This window comes from Drosophila melanogaster, chromosome X (genome assembly GCF_000001215.4).
Source record: "Drosophila melanogaster chromosome X".
Taxonomy (NCBI): domain Eukaryota; kingdom Metazoa; phylum Arthropoda; class Insecta; order Diptera; family Drosophilidae; genus Drosophila; species Drosophila melanogaster.
Genome location: NC_004354.4, coordinates 1,356,479 through 1,375,261, shown reverse-complemented (window position 1 = coordinate 1,375,261; position 18,783 = coordinate 1,356,479). Strand labels below are relative to the sequence as shown.

Here is an 18,783-nt window from a genome sequence, read left to right as displayed (position 1 = left end):
ATTTAAATACACATTTATTACACCAAGTTGATTTTTTGGATCCACTCCACGCGCATAGAAGGTCAGAAAGATACCTCTTTTGTGCAACGTTAAGTGTAGATCAACATTCAATATAGATTATCAAGAATACTGTCCTAAAATTCTCAAAGATGTATGGTAAAATTCAGTTTGTTCACAAATATGCGTGTATATGTCAAGCTTTGTATTTTTCTTTTTTAGTTTCTGTAGTAAAAGGCTGCCACAGCTTCTTGTTTTCACCTGTCAAATAGAACCGCTTAATGACTAGTATATAATGTTCGTGTAAATGCGTTTTTACGACGATCAGGATTCAGCTAAGCGAAAATTGAACATTTTAACTATTTATTTGCTTAGCCTAACATCAATTTACAACAATAGTATATCGTCAACTTAAGCTCTGATCCGCACTGTACTGTGCTGACTGTACCTCAAATCTGTATCATCTCTCTCGCTCTCTTTCGCTGAGGCTGCATCGCACCATCTCGCTCGCAGACTCAAGAATTCAATTTGTGTTCGTTTATTATAAACTTTAGGATTTAAGGTTTAAATACATGTATTTCTTTCGTGCTTTAAGTTTATTCTGAAAAAAAAGTCACCTTAACTATGATATTGCTACGAGACTAGGATTTACGTTTAGAGATTATCAATACTAAAAAAAAAAAATTTCGGACCTCTGGGTCTCACGGGTATGCTGGTTGGAAAATTTCAAGTTTATTTCATATTCAGCCATCTTCTTGTCGGGTTTCTGTTGGAAGTTTACCCGAAGTTCGGGTATTTATACATCATTCATATATATTATCTAATATATAGGTGTTTGTATAGTGTGGTGTTCTTGTTCTTGGTTTGTTGGTAGTACATCAATAATTTATTTATAATGTAGTAAAAAGCAAGTGACGCGAACGAACCCTCGCTGTCGACGTTCCTTATAAGTCTACAAATTAACCATCTATTCAGAGCAAGCGTCTTCTGTCTGTTGTCATAAGGTTCGTCTCTCTATATATCCGTGTGTGTAACGTCCGTCTCACAGTGTCCGGCCGGAATAGTCGCCACATCTTGGGGCTTTGCATCCGTGCAGTTACTCAATTCATTTACAATTCGCAATCCACCAAGAGCGAAGATTGTTTCGTGAACTGGAGATGAGTGCAGGAAAGTTATATTTGAGTTTTGGTTGCGTTCTCGTCTCGTCTTGAGTGGCTGATGGTTTGCGTTTGGGGCTTTGTATGTTGCTCATACAAACTCATTGGAATTTTTTCTTATGTGGTTCGATCAAGGATTCGACTCCGACCGTCTTTATGTGTGTGTGTGTGTGTGTTGTTGGGGATTGTGTAGGCTGGTTAACTTTGGAACATTATTTCGTACATCTTAATACACGCTATGCATCTTTAATTTGCTCTGCTTAATTCTGTGATAGTGTTCTTGTGGTACTGCCTATGTCTGCCGTGCACCTTTGCTTTGCCTCTTGCTGCCAATGCTTGGATTTGCTATTCCTGGCCAGTGTGGTTTCGGGTTATATCGTATGGTCTCAACCAATCCTGGCTCTCTGATATGGATATACATATATGGATAGCAAGATACATACATACACATAGAGAGCGAGAGAGTTGGCTACTATTGGATATCGCTTCTGGGTAATATCTCCTCTTCCCTCCTCCGATTGCACTCAATCTATTTCTACTCGCTTCTACCATGTGGCCACCGCCTCCGCCGCCTCCGTCTGCACTCACTTTAAGCTTGTGGACTGGCTCTGTTCATGGTAACAGGAAGAGAGACCGGAACCGTGACATATACCGGAACATACACGGCCAAAACAGCTGGGTAGGCCGAAAGTGACGCAGCTGGCGAGGAGATGGAAACAACTGATGGATGGGCGGGGGCTGGAAAGTAGAGCGGCACTAGGTAGTCGGAGTGGGAACGGGATCTGCCACCGAATGCGCAATATATCTGATGGTTGTTCTGGAGGCTTGCGGGCGGCGGCTTAAACGGAATCTGCTGTTCTTGTTGGGGCTGTGGCAAATGCCATTGCCTACGGGATGCGGCTGGCTGGGGAATCGGCTGCAAATCGGCAATGGCAGCATGAACACTTCACCTGTGAGATGCAGCTAATATCGTGTAAAGAAATTAATGGCGTTTAAATAAATTTCTGTGCATGGTTATATGGATGCGGTTTTTGAGATCGTGTTGTTCTATTTGATCTACCTCTGTGCGCCATGTGGTGGAAGTTACCACCACCGCCTCCACCGCCGCCGCCACCACCACCACCGCCGCCTCCGTGAATGGGCATGCCCATGCCCATGCCCATTCCCATGTTTACGCCCATGCCCATGTTCATGCCCATCGGGTGCATTTGCTGCATGTGGTGCGGATGCGGGCCGCCCATGTTGTGGTGGTTGTTGTTGTTGTTGTTATGATGGTGGTTGTTGGGGTGATTGTTGTTGTGGTTGTTGGGATGGTGGTGCTGCATGTGGTGCAGCTGCGGATGGTGCTGCGGATGCTGGTGTGGATGCTGCGGCTGATGATGATGCGGCGGCATATGCGGATTGTGGTGGTTGTTGTGATGGTGATTATTGTGGTGATGAGGTGGGTGCATCGGTCCACCTGGGCCCATGTGGGGCGGACCACCGCCTCCGCCACCATTGCCACCTCCGATCTGGGCCATAAACTGGGCCGCCTTGGCCTTGCCGTGTTCCTCGGCGAGTCGTACCCAGATTGGCTGGGATCCGCCCTCCGGCACCGTGTTGTTCAGCGCCTTGATCGCCTCTTGAGCTTCCTCGCGCTTATTGTAACTGCAAGCAAGAAAGCGGGTTTCAAAAGCAGAATCGAAGTAAGTGCAGTTCAGCCACCAGTCGAACTCATGATAAATTTGGACGTGGATTTCTGTGAGCATACAATTAAGTGGGGCACACTGGACGGGAATTGAGCACCGTGACCTAATTTCGAATCGTGGATGCTGCACACGCAGATCGCACCCGTACTCACCGCACAAAAGCAACGCCGCGCGGTCGTCCAGTGAGCTTATCCCGCAGGATGTTTCGCTGAACAATCAGGCCATAGGGCGAGAAGATGCGGTCGAGCATGTCGTCGTTGATGTTTCGCGACAGGTTGATGACGTACAAATTCGTATCCTTAATGGACTGCCCACCCGGTCGAGCATACGACACCTGAGGGAGACGAAAAAGAGAGTCACAAAGGAGTCATGGGAATTCCGGGGGATTCTAACGCACCTTTAATCGCTTGTTGCGCACATAGAAGCCATTTAGCTTCTGGATGGCGTCCTCCGAGTCCGACTCCGTTTTGTAGTCCACGAAGCCGTAGCCGAAGCTATATCCGGTCTGTTCCGTTGGCGGGCATACAAAGCAGAGGGGAGTGTAAGCTGCATTCGTGTGTACATGCAACGTGCGACAGGGATGGCACCTGTTACGTGCAGTTCAGCAGGTATTCTGGGCGCTCAGGCGGCCACAACCGAACTTACCTTGAAGTCGCGCATTATCTTGCAGGTGTTGATGGGCCCGCAGCCGCTAAAGAGGTTGTACAGTTCGCGGTCGGTCATGTCCTGTGGCAAGTAATTGATGATCAGATTGGTGGCGCTGGTTCGGTCCACTTGCTGCATTTGCTGCTGTTGGCCTGCGGAGTTATCGTTGCCCTCGTTGTCCTGGCTGTGGTGTTGCTCCTCGTCGCCAGAGTGCTCCTGGCCGTCGCCACCGTTGCCGCCATCTCCATTCTCCTGCTGCATGTTGCCGTTGCTGTCGTCGTCATCGTCGGTGCCGTCATCACGGCCCACATTGTCGCCGGATCCCTGCACCGAAGCAGCGAATAGTCGGGAATATACGCGTGAAAACAGGTTCGTCGGCTCGCTAAGAGAATCCAAAAACTCACCTCTATGTCGGAGGACTGCTCGTCGTCGTGCTCCTGGTCCTGCATCTTATCCGCGTTGGACATGACCTTCTGTGTCAAGCCTTGATAGCTCCTGTTTGTCTGGGTTTCTTGCGTGTTTGCGTCGCAGTTGGCGCCACGAGCTGCAACGATACAAGAGAGTGCAAATCAATTAGTTCGCCAAGAAGAAGTTCAAGAGGGATTCCGATTAGGAGTCGCAGTAGGGACGAGCGATGCTCCTTGTTGCGCGGCTGCAGGATGCAGATTGAGCGCAGCTCCACACTCGGGACTCCGGAACTGCACTTCCTCTCGGCAAAATCAGAATCCGAATATGTGTGTGTACATCTCGGCAGCCGAGCCAAGGGGGAGGAGCCGGACGGAGGGCGCCAGCTTTGCTGGAATGCGGTTGCACTCGGTAGCCTGCCACTGCCCGCCCCTGGTCTTTTTAGGGGTCCGTACCAGGGAGTCCCAATAGCAACTCCGGCGCTACCCGCAATACTTGGAAAAAGCTGCTGGAAAAGTAACTACCAACACTCGCGCACTCGCCCATACACGCACGCACACATACACACGGCAGGCGATGCGTCCGTGTTTTTTGGCTTGGGGCCGTGCAGCCGAAAAAAGCAACACGAAAAAGCGTAGGCAGCACGGAGTCCTCGGGAAGCAGCCAGCGGCGGCCACGGAATACTCTGCAGGTGCAAAATACTCACTTTTTAGCAAACTTCTTCACAAACTGCACCGGAAAGCAGCGAGTTTTGTGCACTTCTTGCGTTTCCAAACGATATACAATGGAAGTCAATTCTTCTTCGATAGCGGTGCGATTTGTATCGGAACCTATCGGGGCCAGCAGTTCTTTGATAGTTCGATAACTCATGCCGTCCGCCTCTGGAAGGCATCAAGTGTTTTAAACCATTTTTTGTCTAATTGCCATTGTTAAGATTATTATTGAATTTCTTCAGTACTTTATAGCAGTTATGCCAAAAACAATTTTTCGCCAGGGTTGAACCTAAAAATATACCAGAACACAGAAATACCACAAGCGGTCGTGGTGCGATAAATTGCCTGCGCGTTCAATTATTGATAGATCGTTATCGAAGTTCACCTGAGCAGTTAAATACACTGTGAAAGAAGTTGTGGCAAATTCAGAGTGGAGCAATCAAAAAAGTTTAAGCAATATAATATAAGATCTCTTGATTTGGGTGGTACTCTATACTCTAGGTCAACGCTTTATTAACACAAGAAAATTAACGTAGCAAATCCTTAAACGCTAACGAAATCCCCACAGCTCATTTGGCATTTCCGATTCTGGTAGTCCAAGTCCTACTCGTGGTGCGAGTAGTGCTCGTAGTGCTCCGAGTGGTGCACCGGCTCCTCGTAGTGGCCGTGCTCGTGGTGCGACTCGCTGTGGTTTTCGAGCACCAGTCCGTGGTTGTGGTTGTGCTCACTCTTCGGGTGCAGGATCTTCAGCTTCTGCTTGGTGCCGCCGATCTCGATAGGCTTTTTCACCAGGTGCTGGTCCTCCTTCTTGATGTAGACGGGCACGGCATGGTAGTGGTGGAACTTGACGCTCTGGTGCGAGGTGGCGTGCTTGTGGTCCACCTCGTGGTGCAGCTCCGTCTCCTCGTGCTCCGGCTCGTACTTCACATGGTGCTCCGGCTCGTGGTGCTCATGATGGTCGTGGTGCTCGTACTCCTCGTGCCCCTGGTGGTAGTCGTGGATCTTCAGAGCTCCACTAACGGCCAGAAGGGCCAGGCAGGTAATCTGCAGGAATGGGTAATATAGTCAATGCGGTATTCCATTTTAAACTAAAAATCTAATGTTAAATATATTTCCAAGTTGTTAATGAGGTGGTGAGGTTGAAAAACAGAACATGCATTCCATTTTCCATTCCGAAATATTCAGAAATATTTGGTTCTTGTTTTTCATAAACTATCTTATTGACTTGAAAACGTTCATTCCATTAAACGAATCTATGTTTGTAAAGTGTTTCGGTGCTTACAGCCAACTTGAGCATGGTTTTCTGGTTGCTTTTGAATCACACACTGGGGCACAATCAAAAAAAATATTCGAAACTGTAGACCGTTACGCGAAGTGCTCCTCTTGGCAGTGGCGAACTGAATGTGGCTCTGCGTTCGGGACCAGATTCGATTTATACCCGGTTTGGGCCAATCCCACCAACGCTGGCCAACCTGTAGCTGGAGTTGTGGCAAGCGAAATGTGAAATGTGCAACACCAGCAACAATGGCAACACACGGCAACGAACTTCAGTCTGTTGTTGTAATTTATGACCGCTGCCTGCCACAATTGTTTGGAAAATTTGGAAAATAGGTGCGTGCGATAGTGGTTCAATTAAAGCGGATTACGTATACGGCATGTGGCCTTTGCTGCGGCGGCGGCCAGTTTCCTGCGCAGGAGAAACCGAAACCCGTTGTCAATCAACGGGTTAACAACCACCCAGTTGAAAAACCAGTTGACGTTGAAAAATTCGATGCAAGTGCAAGGCAATTAGACGGTCAAAGATAGGCAAATAGAAAAAATCACAAAACGGAAAGAGAGGCCCAATGTAATCAATTTTGCCCACGTGAAAGATCCTTCTGAATTCCAAGGACAAGCACTAATGATCGGGCAGTAAACACCATCTATAGGCTAATTGCAATTCTATTAGTTTATCACCATTGCCAATCGTTTTCCCAATCCCAACGATAGCCACCGATAGACAACTTCCCGATTGCTCGCGACAGTTCACTCATGGGCCAATCCCTGATGATTGATGATTAATGATGAATGGATTAATGATGGATTGAGATGAAGAGAAGGGATTTTCGCAATCCCCACTGCAAGCTGCAAGTGTCGGGTGAAAGGTGCGTCCACTTCGATCGATAAACGAACGAAGTGAGCAATTAAAATGCAGCACATTACCATTAGATAATGACTTCGGCGGCGGGTTAACGACTCCACTTGGGAAGCTCGCGAATTGCATAGCCCAAACCCATTTCGTTCCGAATGCCAAAATACCACTTGAAGCGATTTAGTGGGTTAGTGTGCTCTGGGCGGGCACGAAATGGCGGCTGTGTGCACATATAATCGATTTGAAAAGTAAAAGTAAACTGCTTTCCCAGTCGCACGATTTGCATAACAGCCACAACGCCACCACGCCGCCAGTCTGCAGTCTGCCGAGTCCATGTCCAACATGCACCCGACATGTCGAGCAGTTTTAATTATCAATCCGGCGATAAATCTCCTTATATAACTCCATAAATTGACAGGAAGTGCTGCTTACCAAGTCTGTGAAGTAAAAATTAAAGGAATAGCGTAACTGGTTCGGGAATCCAGTAAAAGGCTTGTTTCCTAGTCCCCCATCATTATTCTATGCTTAGATCCTACTCCCAAGAACCGAGCACCCAGCTTAATTTATCATTTTTAATTTAGGATACGCAGTCACCGACTATCTCTCTTCGAGTGCGGACGTCTGTGTCTTTCCAATTGTGTGAGCTTTGCTTATCGCGTAATTACCATCGCCGTTACATTGATATTTATCATCTTATCTTCTTGATCTTCTTATCAACGCGTACGTGCAAATCAAAAACATTCAATATCCATAAATTTATTAACCATGGCCCCCGGGCCACTCAATTTGGGGGATAATCGCTTTGCCAGTCTCAGCGCTAGCCCCAAAGCTAAGAAAAAAAGACCCTTTCAAAAATTACAAGTTGATTTCCCAGACCTCCCTGAAACGCAGTGCAAAAATCCGAGATATTTAGTGGTCTCATCAAAAAACTCTCCGAAAACCATATCCGACTACAACTGCTTTGCTGTCCATAGAGCCCTTAAGTATATCAGCAAAGACATTACATCTATCTCTAATCTTCGGGATGGTAACCTTCTCTTGCTGGTTAACTCCAGGGAAATTAGTGACAAATTTATCAAAGTGACTTCTTTACCTGGCTTATGCGATATCGAGTGCAAGCTCCACAACACTCTTAACTTTGTCAAAGGCACCATTTACGCTCCCTGTCTTATTAACATTCCAGAAAACGAAATTGTTGAGGAACTAAAATCACAAAATGTACACAGCGTATTTAAATTTACCAAAATGATCGACGGCACCCCCAAACCTTTTGGAAAAGTTCTCGTAACATTCGACCGTTTCACTCTTCCCAGTAAACTAACGGTTTCCTGGCACACAGTTAAGGTGTCAGAATATATACCCAACCCGATGAGATGTAAGTCTTGTCAATTATTAGGCCACACATCAAAGCACTGCAAAAACCCACCTGCCTGTGTATCATGCAATCTCGCTCCCCACCTTCCCGTGCCATGCACTCGCATTTTCTGTGCAAACTGCACCGGCCAACATCCAGCCTCCTCACCCGAATGCCCACAATACCAAACACAAAAACAACTGCTCCACATCAAAACAAGCAAAAAATGCAGTTTCTATGAAGCTCGCACTATACTAAAACAACAACAAAACACAACAAATAACCCCACGCTTACCTACTCGACCGTCGCAAACCAAAGCACAGCATCCGTGATGCTTGTCAAAAAATCCCGAAACCCTAACACGATTACAAACACCGACTTGCCCACCAGCTCGACAAAAGTACCAGCTCCGCTCTCACCAACGTATCCCACTTCTCGGACGAACTCTTTGAATCTCGAAGAGAATCTTACTTCCTCCCCAAGCACCTCTGACAAAACTGATTTCTCTTACCTAAAAAAAACATGCATCGAACGATCTCGCTCCCTTAGGGCGGAAGCAAACGCTCTACTAGGACAAACCTACAACGACGACAACAATACGTTAATGACCTCAAGATCCAACTCAAACGAATCAATTGCTTCACAAACCTCAAATCTACAAACAAAAATCAACACAACAGACTCAGACACTATGGACGATCCCGATTCCTAGTCCTGATCCTCTCACCCTTACCTTCATATACACACACCACAAATTAATAACAGTCCAACAAAAAACAATAAATAAAAAAAAAAAAATTTTTAATCATGACAATTACTATATTACAATGGAACATCCACGGCATTTTTAATAATTACAACGAACTGACACTACTCATAAAAGACCATGCACCCGATATTGTATTTTTGCAGGAAACCAAACTTCCATGTAATTCTACAAATTTTATTTGCCCCAAAGAATATAGTGGTTACTTCCACAATTTTTCTTATAACACCTCAGCCAAACAAGGCATTGGTGTTCTTATTAAAAGGAATGTCCCACATACATACCGTAACATTAACTCCAGCATACTCTGCTCCGCACTGCAGCTTAATTTTGAACAGGTCATTAATATTGTTAATGCGTACATCCCACCAAGTCAAATTTTTTCATCTTCTGACATATCAGAAATTCTTCAAAATCTTAACGGATCCACAATACTCCTGGGTGATCTTAACTCATGGAGTCCTTTATGGGGTTCACCTCGCACAAATACAAGGGGTAAAAAAATTGAAACCGTAATTCTTGAAAACAGCCTAATTGTTCTTAACGACGGTTCCCCGACTCACCTTTCAACTCACAATACGTTCACCCACATTGATATCTCACTGATATCTCCACAGATAGCCCATATGTGCAGCTGGTCTATATCAGATAATCTCCATGGAAGTGACCACTTTCCCATAACCATCCACATAAACACACCTACCCGTCCCGATAACACTTTACCCCTGCCTAAATACAAGACAGACCAAGCGAACTGGAAACGCTTTAACGAAAGTTGCGAAAAATCAGCAGCATATTGGACGGTCGGTTGCCTAAATCAGCAAGTCGCACAAATGACGAAAGTCATACGTTCAGCTGCAAACTATAGCATTCCCCAAACGAAAAGGGTGATCCACAAAGCCAAGGTGCCATGGTGGAACGCTAACCTTCAACAGCTTAGGGACCAAAAGCAACGCTTGTTCTCGTCCTACAAAGCCAATACGAATGATACAAACCTTATCCGATACAAAAAAGCAAACGCGCTTTTCAAAAAAGCTGTACTTTCGGCCAAGCGTAACTCCCTTGAAAAATTTACTTCCAAAATCTCCCCAGTATCCTCCACAAAAAAGGTCTGGTCAGATATAAAACGCCTAGCCGGCATCCCTCCCACTCCGTTCAAATATATCAAATCCAACTCGGGTACTCTAACTGGATCATTTGATATCGCCGAAGAGTTTGCCTTATCTTGGTCTAAATACTCTTCTGACCAAAATTTTTCAGCAGAATATATACGAGTAAAAAATCGGTATCTTTTAGAGCCCTATGCCATCGACTCACTTTCCCCATCGGCTACATCCTTAGATTCCAATTTCACATTGCTCGAAATAGAAAATTCAGTAGCAAAAGCAAAAGGGAAAAGCCCTGGGGCTGACAGAGTATCATACCCTATGCTCAAAAACCTATCTCCCCACCTAAAAACAAAACTTTTAGACATTTTTAATCAAATATTAACCACTGGAAAATACCCACATACATGGAGATCGGCTATCATTATCCCTATATCAAAACCTAACAAACCCCCTTCCGATATTAACAGCTACCGTCCAATCTCTCTGTTATCCTGTCTGGGAAAAACACTAGAAAAAATAATAGCACAAAGACTTACCTGGTTCATTAAACGCCACAACCTAATTTCCCATAATCAAGTTGCCTTTAAAAGTAATCATAGCACGATGGACGCGTTATTGCGTATCCAACACTTCGCGTCGAACGCTCTTTCGACCAAAAATCACGTCTCTATCTTGGCGACGGATTTTGAAAGAGCCTTCGATCGCGTGGGGATTCACGCCGTACTTTGCAGACTCGAGCGCTGGGGCATTGGTCCTAGGCTTTATAACCTTATTAAAGCCTTCATGACCAATCGGTCCTTCAGGGTTCGAATAAACAATGTCACATCGAACTCCCACATTTTACACAATGGAATCCCGCAGGGTTCGCCACTTTCGGTGGTTTTATTTATGATAGCTATTGAAGACATAAATGACATTGTAACTCGGCATAAAGATATTTACATCTCACTATACGCAGACGACGCAATAATCTTTACTAAAATAAAAAATATTAACACAGTTAGAGAAAAATTCTTAGAAATATTGCAAGAAATTAACTCGTGGGGAGCAACCTCTGGGGCCTCTCTTGCCATTGAAAAATGCCAAACTTTACATATCTGTCGGAAACAACGTTGCAACCTTTCCGACATTGTCTTTAACAGCCGCACAATAAAAGATGTAAATTTTTTAAAAATCCTGGGGATAACCTTCGACCCCAAACTACTTTTTAAACAGCACTGTCAGACTCTAAGAAAACAACTGGAAACTAGATTTAACATTATTAAATTTCTATCATCTAAATATTCTTACATACATATTAAGACACTCATAGATATTACGCGCGCTTTTTTTTTTTTTTTTTTTTTTTTTTAATTTTTTATTATTTATTGAATCTTCCCTTTGTGTTAAGAGACTAACAATAAGTGTTCAAATCTTAATCTAACTTAATTAACTTTCACTTAGTGATAGTTTTTTTTTTTCATTAATGCCCTAATAAGTTTATTGCTGGGCTGGGAGGTCGTTGCGGTGCAGCCGGCTTTGACTGCATACTCGGATTAGTTTTCTTGCGAGGGGATTTGTATGGGTGGTCAGCTTTTCGTTATACTTCGTTTTTTTCTCAGCTATTACTTCGATTACTAATTTGATTTTTAGGTCTCTGTGTATGTTTTCGTTTCGAAGGTACCACGGCGCTCCAGTGATAATTCTCAGAATTCTTGACTGTGCTCGCTGAATAATGTCTATGTTACTTCTGGATGCGTTGCCCCACAGCTCGGAGCCATAAGTCCAGATAGGTTTTAAGACGGAGTTGTATAGAAGAGCTTTGAACTCCAGACTAAGTGGAGAGCGAGCATTTATGAGCCAGTGGAGGTTCCTTGCTTTAAGTTTAAGATGTTTCGATTTGGCTTCTATATGTTTGCGCCAAGTGAGCCGCCTGTCCAGATGAACTCCCAGATATGTTACCTCGTCGGCTTGTGGAATGCATATGTTATTCAAGACCAGTGGTGGGCATGTTTGTTTGTTTAAGGTAAAGGTAACCTGCTTGCATTTTTGAACATTTATTGAAATTCTCCAGTCGGCAAGCCATCGTTCTACAGATGTTAAGTGTCGGGATAGGAGTGCCGTGGCTTTTATTGGGCATTTCGAGCGACTGAGTATCGCGGTATCATCAGCGAACGTGGAGGTTGTTAGATTGTAGTCTATGGGGAAATCCGCCGTATACAGGGTGTATAAGATTGGACCCAGTACACTGCCTTGCGGCACTCCAGCTTCGATTGCGCAATCGCGTGAAGTGCTTGTATCGCATCTTATTGCAAACACTCTGTTATATAGGTATGACTTCAGTAGCTTATGTGTGTTTTGGGGCAACAGCTTGATTATTTTAAACAAAAGTCCATCGAGCCACACTCTGTCAAATGCCTGCGCGACGTCTAGAAAAATGGCTGTGCAGTATTCTCGATGTTCAAAAGCAGTACGAATTTCTGACGTGATTCGGTTGACCTGTTCGATGGTTCCATGTTTTTCTCTAAAGCCAAATTGATGTGTTGGAAGTGTGTTGTTTATTCTAAGATGAGGGCTAATCCGAAGGAGTAGCATTTTTTCAAACAGCTTTGAAAGACATGTTAGTAAGCTTATCGGTCTATATGATGATGGCTGCGTTTTATCTTTTCCTGGCTTTGGAATCATTACTATGGTCGACTTTTTCCATTTTTGAGGGAAGTATCCAAGCTTGGCGATTGCGTTGAACAACAGGCAGATGTGAAGAATAGCACACTTTGGGAGTTCAATGAGCATTCTTGGAGTTATTAGGTCGTAGCCAGGCGATTTTCTTGGGTTCAGTTGCTCTTTGATAACCTTTGCTAGTTCACATGGTCGGAATTCAAAGGGTTCTTGAGGATCTAGATTGGCTGCTATTAAAGGAGGGAGAATAAATGTGTTGGTAGAGGGATTTGGTCGGAATACATTTTGTAAATGGTCAGCGAAAGCACTGGCTCTTTCTTCATCACTTCGAAACCAGGTGCCAGAGGGACTTCGGAGTGGCATAATTGGCGCTATTGGAGTCTTTAGGTTTCTGTGAGCTCTCCAAAGAGGGTACTTAGTGCTGGTGGGAGAGAGTTGCTCGATATATGAACGTTGGCTGTTTTTTTCCTCTTGTTTGAGAGCATTGGTAAGCCTGCGTGTGGCTATCTTAAGCATGTGCTTAGTAATTGGTGATCTATTAGACTGCCAATCCCTTCGTAGGCGTCGTTTATCTAATACCAGCCGCTCGATTTCGCGATTAGTTTTGATGTAGTTTGGTTTTGCATACGTCACTGGCGGGGTTGAAGCCTTTGCAGCCGAAACTAAAATGTTTTCGAGAGTTTCCGTTGACTTGTCTATATCCTCCTTTGTAGATAATGCCGTCGTTAGTTCTATGTGTGAACAGACATACTTTTGATACCTTGGCCAGTTTGTTCTAAAATTTGTGAGTCTATACGGTGGGTCGACGATGTGGGGGCGAGTTAGCATATTTAGAAAAACAGGTGAGTGATCTGATGATAAATCTGCTAGTGCTTCGGCGGTGACCATGTTGCGGGGGACATGTTTAGTAATTGCAAAATCGATCAGGTCTGGGATTTTTCTTGGGTCTGCTGGCCAGTATGTAGGCTTACCCGGGGATACATAGTCTAGCTTGTTTTCTGGCTTCGTAAGCGCATTGTACAATTGCTTACCCTTTGGCGACACAAGTCGAGATCCCCAATGGGTGTGCTTGGCGTTATAGTCACCCGCTGCGATGAACCTGTCACCTAGTGTGTTAAAGAATTCCATGAATTGATCCTCAGAGATTGGAAAGCGCGGTGGGCAGTAGACTGCGGCTAGAGTCGTTGAACCATTGTTGAGTTGTAAGGCTATGGACGTAGATTGTAAGTAGTTTTTGTCAAAATTGTTTAAGTGGTGGTGTTTTATGCGATTTCTGATGAGTATTCCAGTGCCTCCATGAGCTTTACCATCTGGATGATTTGTACCATAGAACAAGTATCCTGGTATATGAAAATTGTTTTTATTTGTGAGGTGCGTTTCTGATAGTAGCATTACGTCGATGTTTTTTTCGTAAATGAACTGTGTGAGCTCTTGTGTATGCCGTGAAACGCCATTTGCGTTCCACAGAGATATCCGTAGGGAAGCCATTATGGGGATTTTGAAGATACAAGAAGTTGAATCAGGATATTTTGGTTTTTCATGAGCTCTTGCAAAGTATTTTGCATGAACGTCATGAAGTCTTTCATGCTTTGCTGTAGGGATAGCATCATAGCTTCGATGCCACTTTGTTGTGTTTGTTGGATGTTTGTCGGTGTATGTTCGGAATGAGCAGTTCTTGTCGGTGGGGCGGGCACTTCTAGTCCGGATTTTAGGGCGCTAGCGAAAGAAATTGTTGGAGTAGTGCTTGGGACAGTTAGGGGTGGTTGAAAAATCGGTTGCGGAGAGTAGAAATTGACTTTGTTGTATGTATGTGCTGTGGCAATACGTTTGTTTAGGCGGCTCTTCAATTCTTTGTACACCACACAGCCTCTGTAGTTTGCAGTATGTTTTTCCCCGCAGTTACTGCATTTCTTCACAGACTTATCGTCCTTGTTTTTGGGGCAGTTTGCGGTAGTATGAGGTTCGCTACAGACAACACATACGGACTTAAGGGTGCAGTATGCCTTGGTGTGGCCGTATTCTTGGCAATTAGTACATTGAACTGGATTGATACGTTTGTGCGGCTCCTCCACGGTGATCCTCCGATGTAGCAAGTACTGTAAATTGTATATTGGGTGCACTTCGTTTTTCTTTAGTGCCTGGAGCTCTGGTTCGAGTTCTATTTTGAATAGTGGCTGCGGAACTTTGTCTTTGTTTAAAATATTAATAGCTGTCTTTGCAGAAAAGTTTTTGGCCTTCAGAGCCTCAATTATCTCAGCTGGTGTCACTGTTGCTTCAATGCCCTTAAGTACTACCTGTAGCCCTTTGCAACTTTTTAATTGGTATGTGTAGTAGTTTTTACCAGCATCATTTAGGTATTTAGTCACTATACGGTGGTCTGCTTCTGTTTGGATCTGTAGTTTTATTTCATGAATATTTCCTTTTTTAAGTGGGATAATGTGGAACTTGCTGTCACCAATCAAAGCAACGAGTTTATTTACAAGTGCATTTGTACTTTGTTCTCGTATGAAAATTGGTGGAGGCCTGGTCTTTTTTGGTTCCCCTACCGTTTTTTCGTTGGGTTGTTCGGTCGCAGAATCAGCCAAGATAGCATATCGGTTTGAATTATTTACTGCAGAGTTTTCATTGCCGTTGTTGGTTCGATTGATTTTGGGTTGATTACCTGCCTTATTGTTTTGAGGGCTGAGCTTTCTCTTGATTTGGATGTAGCGATCCATGCCAGTCTGCACAGTCGAAATCGACTTCTGCTTTTGTTTTGATTCTTCTTTACGTGCATTATTGTTGTTGCAAACGGTCAGTGCTGCTGAATTATTTACAGCTGGCACAGCGATAATTAGTTGGGCCGCTGACGAAGTTGATGTTGTGGCAGTTGCCAGTGAGGTCACTGCACTCGTTATTGCAGTGTTACAGTTACCCGGGACGGTCGTTTGGCGCTGCGAGAGGAGCGGGGTAGGAGAGGCGGTCTCTTCGCTCCACGACTTGTGAGCCGAAGCAGGCAGAGAGGGAGAGCAAGAACGCGGTCTGTCGTTCGCTGAGGGCAAAAGTTTCGAGTTAGTTGAAGGTGAGGGTGCTCGATCACCGATTTGCGGTGAGACGAAAGAAAAGTATGCATTGTTGCGTTGTAAAGAGAGCCGGCGCTCGTCTTGTTCACATTGTCGCTGAGAACGTATGTCGTTTTGATTCATTGTTCTAAGTCCACATATAACAATTACCAGAACAATATGGAATAATTATTTATTTTAGTAAATAATTACTATAGTCAATAATTGTTAGTTGTGCAAACTGCACTTTACACTTTGTGTTTAACTTTCACTATACTGTTGTAGTTTTTAGAACTTGCTATTCGTAGCTTGAAAGAAACACGTCTCCACCCGAAGACTGTGGAATGCCGAACGCGCGCTTTAATGCTATCTAAAATTGACTACGGACTGCCAATCTTCGGTTGGTGTGCTAAATCACACTTAAAAAAGCTACAAGTCCCATATCACGGAGCGGTCCGTCGCGCCATTCACGCATTTCCCACATCTCCAGTAGCGTGCACATTGGCAGAATCGGGTCTCCCGAGTATCCAATCACGCGTAGAAGAAACTACATTGATGCTTATCCCGAAGCTGTACACCACGTCAAACTGCCTGCTAACCAAAGACTTCGGAGCCATATTTAAACAAAAACGGAAATTCAAGTGCATATCCACCCTAAGACGTTGCGCCAACTACATCAAGCTACTTGACCTTCCCCTGCCTAAGCCCAGGAGGCCCTTCAAATCGCCAGCACTTTGGGGTTCCAAACAGCCTAACATAAACCTTCAAATATACAATGCTGCCAAAAAGGATACAGGTCGCCTAGAATACCAAAAACGTTTTATGAGCGCACAAGAAGATCTTGGTGTGAAAAACTGGATCTACACCGATGGTTCTAAAGTCACCGGCGCAACTACTTTTGCGGTTGTTGACTCTAACCGTAAAATAATTGCAGGAGGTAGGCTTCCGTCCTACAACTCCATATTTACAGCCGAAGCTTTCGCCATTCTCAAAGCATGCCAATTCGCTTCCAAAAACGCTGGAAAATCTGTTATCTGCACAGACAGCCTCTCCTCTCTTTCCGCTATACGCAACTGGAACCATAATGACCCCACAACACAAGAAGTTAGGCACATTCTAAGTTCTCACCCAAAAAAAATCACCTTACTCTGGGTTCCCAGTCATCAAGGTATTCATGGGAATGAACTTGCTGACAAAGCCGCCCAAGAGATGAGGCTTACACCATCAATCCTGTTCACTCCGTTTAACTCCAAGGACCTAAAAAGTCGAATCAAGTTATACCTCAAAGAAAAGAAACTCTCCGAATGGGCACTCTTCATGCACAGGTACCAGTCTATCAATCCGAATTGCATCATGTTCAAGCCACCAACGAACGTACATAAACGGGAATGCGCGACCTTTATCCGTCTACGCATCGGGCACACCCAATCCACACATCAACACTTACTGATGAGATCGGCGCGACCAACATGCCAACTATGCGGGGACGAGCTCACCGTTGACCATATTCTCAACGCCTGCAGTCAATTGCACTCAATTAGATCTCACTTATTTGGTACACATAGTCTCTCGAATTGTTTAAGTATCCCATCCTGTGAAAATATCTCAAAAATTTACAAATTTGTCCAAAAAGCTAAGTTTATTATATAAAGCAATTAACCCATAAGTCTCGAGTCGAAGGCCCCCGTAGCTAGTACTCATTAAATTTAATTAGGTTTAGTATTGTATACTATATTTAATTTTGTTAAATAAAATAAATAAAAATTTAGGATAGTCATACTTTTCACATGGATGGACTTTTTGAATGGGGTTAGTTCACGATGCGTTAGTTTGATTAATTAACCAGACTCTAATAACTTACTTTCATTGAGCACTGTTGCTGCTGGCCAGATGAGCAATTTTCATATGGGGTTTCCGAAGTTCCGAGTTTTCGGCTTTTTCCGATGGAACTGTGCATCTCTTGTTTCGAAGCAATCGATAGATGGCGCGCTTGCGCTTTTGCTGGCTAACTGTACATCAAGGCGGGATCGCGGATTACGCTTTCGGAACTCTGCGCACTCGAGATGGAACTGGGTGACTCTAAGCTGCGTGCGGTAAGGGTGCTGGGCCAGGGCACCTTTGGCCGGGTCTTCCTCTGCCACCAAAACGAGGTGCGCGGACAGCCGGAGAGGAAGGTGTGCGTGAAGCGGATCATCGTCCGGAATCCGAAGACAGAGTTGGGATTGATCAAGGAGGAGGTGTACATCATCTCGCAGCTGCGCCACCCGCACATCGTTGAGTTCCTGCGCTCCTTTAGCCACGCGGGCACTGTGAACATCGTGATGGAGTACGTGCCCAACGGCACCTTGAGGGATGTCATCCAGCAGCTGCCGTCAGGCACCGGGGGAGTCAATCAGGAGCGGCTGATGGGCTACTTCCGCGACATGGTAGTGGGACTCGAGTACCTGCACATCCGCTGCGTCATCCACCGAGACATCAAGCCCGAGAACATGCTCCTCGACGCCAACGACCGCGTCAAGATCGCCGACTTTGGGATCGCGAACGTTCATGCGCCCAGCACTCAACTGCAGGCGGGCATGGGCACGCCCATGTACATGGCCCCGGAGGCGATGTCCAGCCAGGGCAAGGTGGATTTCAAGTCGGACGTGTGGTCACTGGGGCTAGTCCTCTACGAGCTGTGCCTCGGACGCAGCCCCTTCGCCGCGTTTCTCGACAAGAACGCCACCCCTGCCCTACTGCACACCGTAGTCCAGGCGCTGGTCCGCCCCCGGCTCGACTGCCAGCTCATCCGGCGTCTCTACGATCCCGTGTGGGCGCAAGTTTGCGAGCTGATGGTCGTTTACGAGCAGGAGCGCCGCATCTGCCTACCAGACATCTTCCACCTCGACGCCGGCATGACTGTGACCCTCTACAAGCATTACTTCAGCTACAGCTACTAACGGAAGCCAATGGTCAGCTCACCAGCACGAGGAGACCTCAACAAATATTTCATTGTACTTAAGAACTAGGCTAGCTTAAGCGATAAATTAAGGTGTGTGCTGTGCTTTGTGTGCGCCTGTGCTTTTGCCAGGGGATCTGTCAGCTATAAACAGTATATAATGTATATTCCAAAACAGTC

General features: G+C 45.2%; 3 protein-coding genes and 1 non-coding gene across 7 annotated transcripts, besides 2 other annotated features; 1 reads left to right on the top strand and 3 right to left on the bottom strand.

Annotated features, from left to right (window-relative positions):
- Positions 1-4: 4 nt before the first annotated feature.
- Positions 5-4,682, bottom strand: ssx (sister-of-Sex-lethal). 4 transcript variants are annotated; one of them, NM_130552.3, is made up of 7 exons: positions 4,599-4,682; positions 3,892-4,031; positions 3,488-3,811; positions 3,240-3,347; positions 2,995-3,176; positions 2,215-2,801; positions 585-2,104 (listed from the first exon to the last, which is right to left on the bottom strand). In NM_130552.3, the coding sequence occupies exons 2-7, from the start codon at positions 3,952-3,954 to the stop codon at positions 1,911-1,913; spliced, it is 1,458 nt and encodes a 485-aa protein (NP_569908.1). In that variant the 5' UTR covers positions 3,955-4,031; positions 4,599-4,682; the 3' UTR covers positions 585-1,910. The 4 variants fall into 4 exon arrangements, with proteins under 4 accessions (NP_001284775.1, NP_569908.1, NP_001284774.1 ...); NM_001297846.1 differs by having other exon boundaries at positions 5-2,801; NM_001297845.1 differs by having other exon boundaries at positions 585-2,801; positions 3,240-3,388.
- mir-4961 (mir-4961 stem loop) lies at positions 1,507-1,639 on the bottom strand. The gene has a single exon (NR_047725.1). It is a non-coding gene; the product is annotated as a mir-4961 precursor RNA (primary transcript).
- A 403-nt stretch (positions 4,683-5,085) lies between the features above and the next one.
- CG14770 (uncharacterized protein) lies at positions 5,086-6,013 on the bottom strand. Its single transcript, NM_130551.3, has 2 exons — positions 5,888-6,013; positions 5,086-5,649 (listed from the first exon to the last, which is right to left on the bottom strand). The coding sequence occupies exons 1-2, from the start codon at positions 5,900-5,902 to the stop codon at positions 5,209-5,211; spliced, it is 456 nt and encodes a 151-aa protein (NP_569907.1). The 5' UTR covers positions 5,903-6,013; the 3' UTR covers positions 5,086-5,208.
- Positions 6,014-7,323: 1,310 nt separating this feature from the next.
- Positions 7,324-17,427: a mobile genetic element.
- Positions 11,296-16,017: a mobile genetic element.
- Positions 17,428-17,660: 233 nt separating the features above from the next.
- On the top strand, positions 17,661-18,774 carry png (pan gu). The gene has a single exon (NM_058144.3). The coding sequence runs from the start codon at positions 17,729-17,731 to the stop codon at positions 18,602-18,604; it is 876 nt and encodes a 291-aa protein (NP_477492.1). The 5' UTR covers positions 17,661-17,728; the 3' UTR covers positions 18,605-18,774.
- The last annotated feature ends 9 nt before the right edge of the window (positions 18,775-18,783 follow it).

Excerpts from the sequence above, each read along its gene's own strand:
- ssx (NM_130552.3), bottom strand. The coding sequence starts at position 3,954 with ATGTCCAACGCGGATAAGATGCAGGACCAGGAGCACGACGACGAGCAG. Across the intron at positions 3,812-3,891 it reads AGCAGTCCTCCGACATAGAG|GGATCCGGCGACAATGTGGG; the intron begins GTGAGTTTTTGG and ends GCTTCGGTGCAG. Across the intron at positions 2,105-2,214 it reads CCACCACATGGCGCACAGAG|GTGAAGTGTTCATGCTGCCA; the intron begins GTAGATCAAATA and ends TGCATCTCACAG.
- png (NM_058144.3), top strand. The coding sequence starts at position 17,729 with ATGGAACTGGGTGACTCTAAGCTGCGTGCGGTAAGGGTGCTGGGCCAG.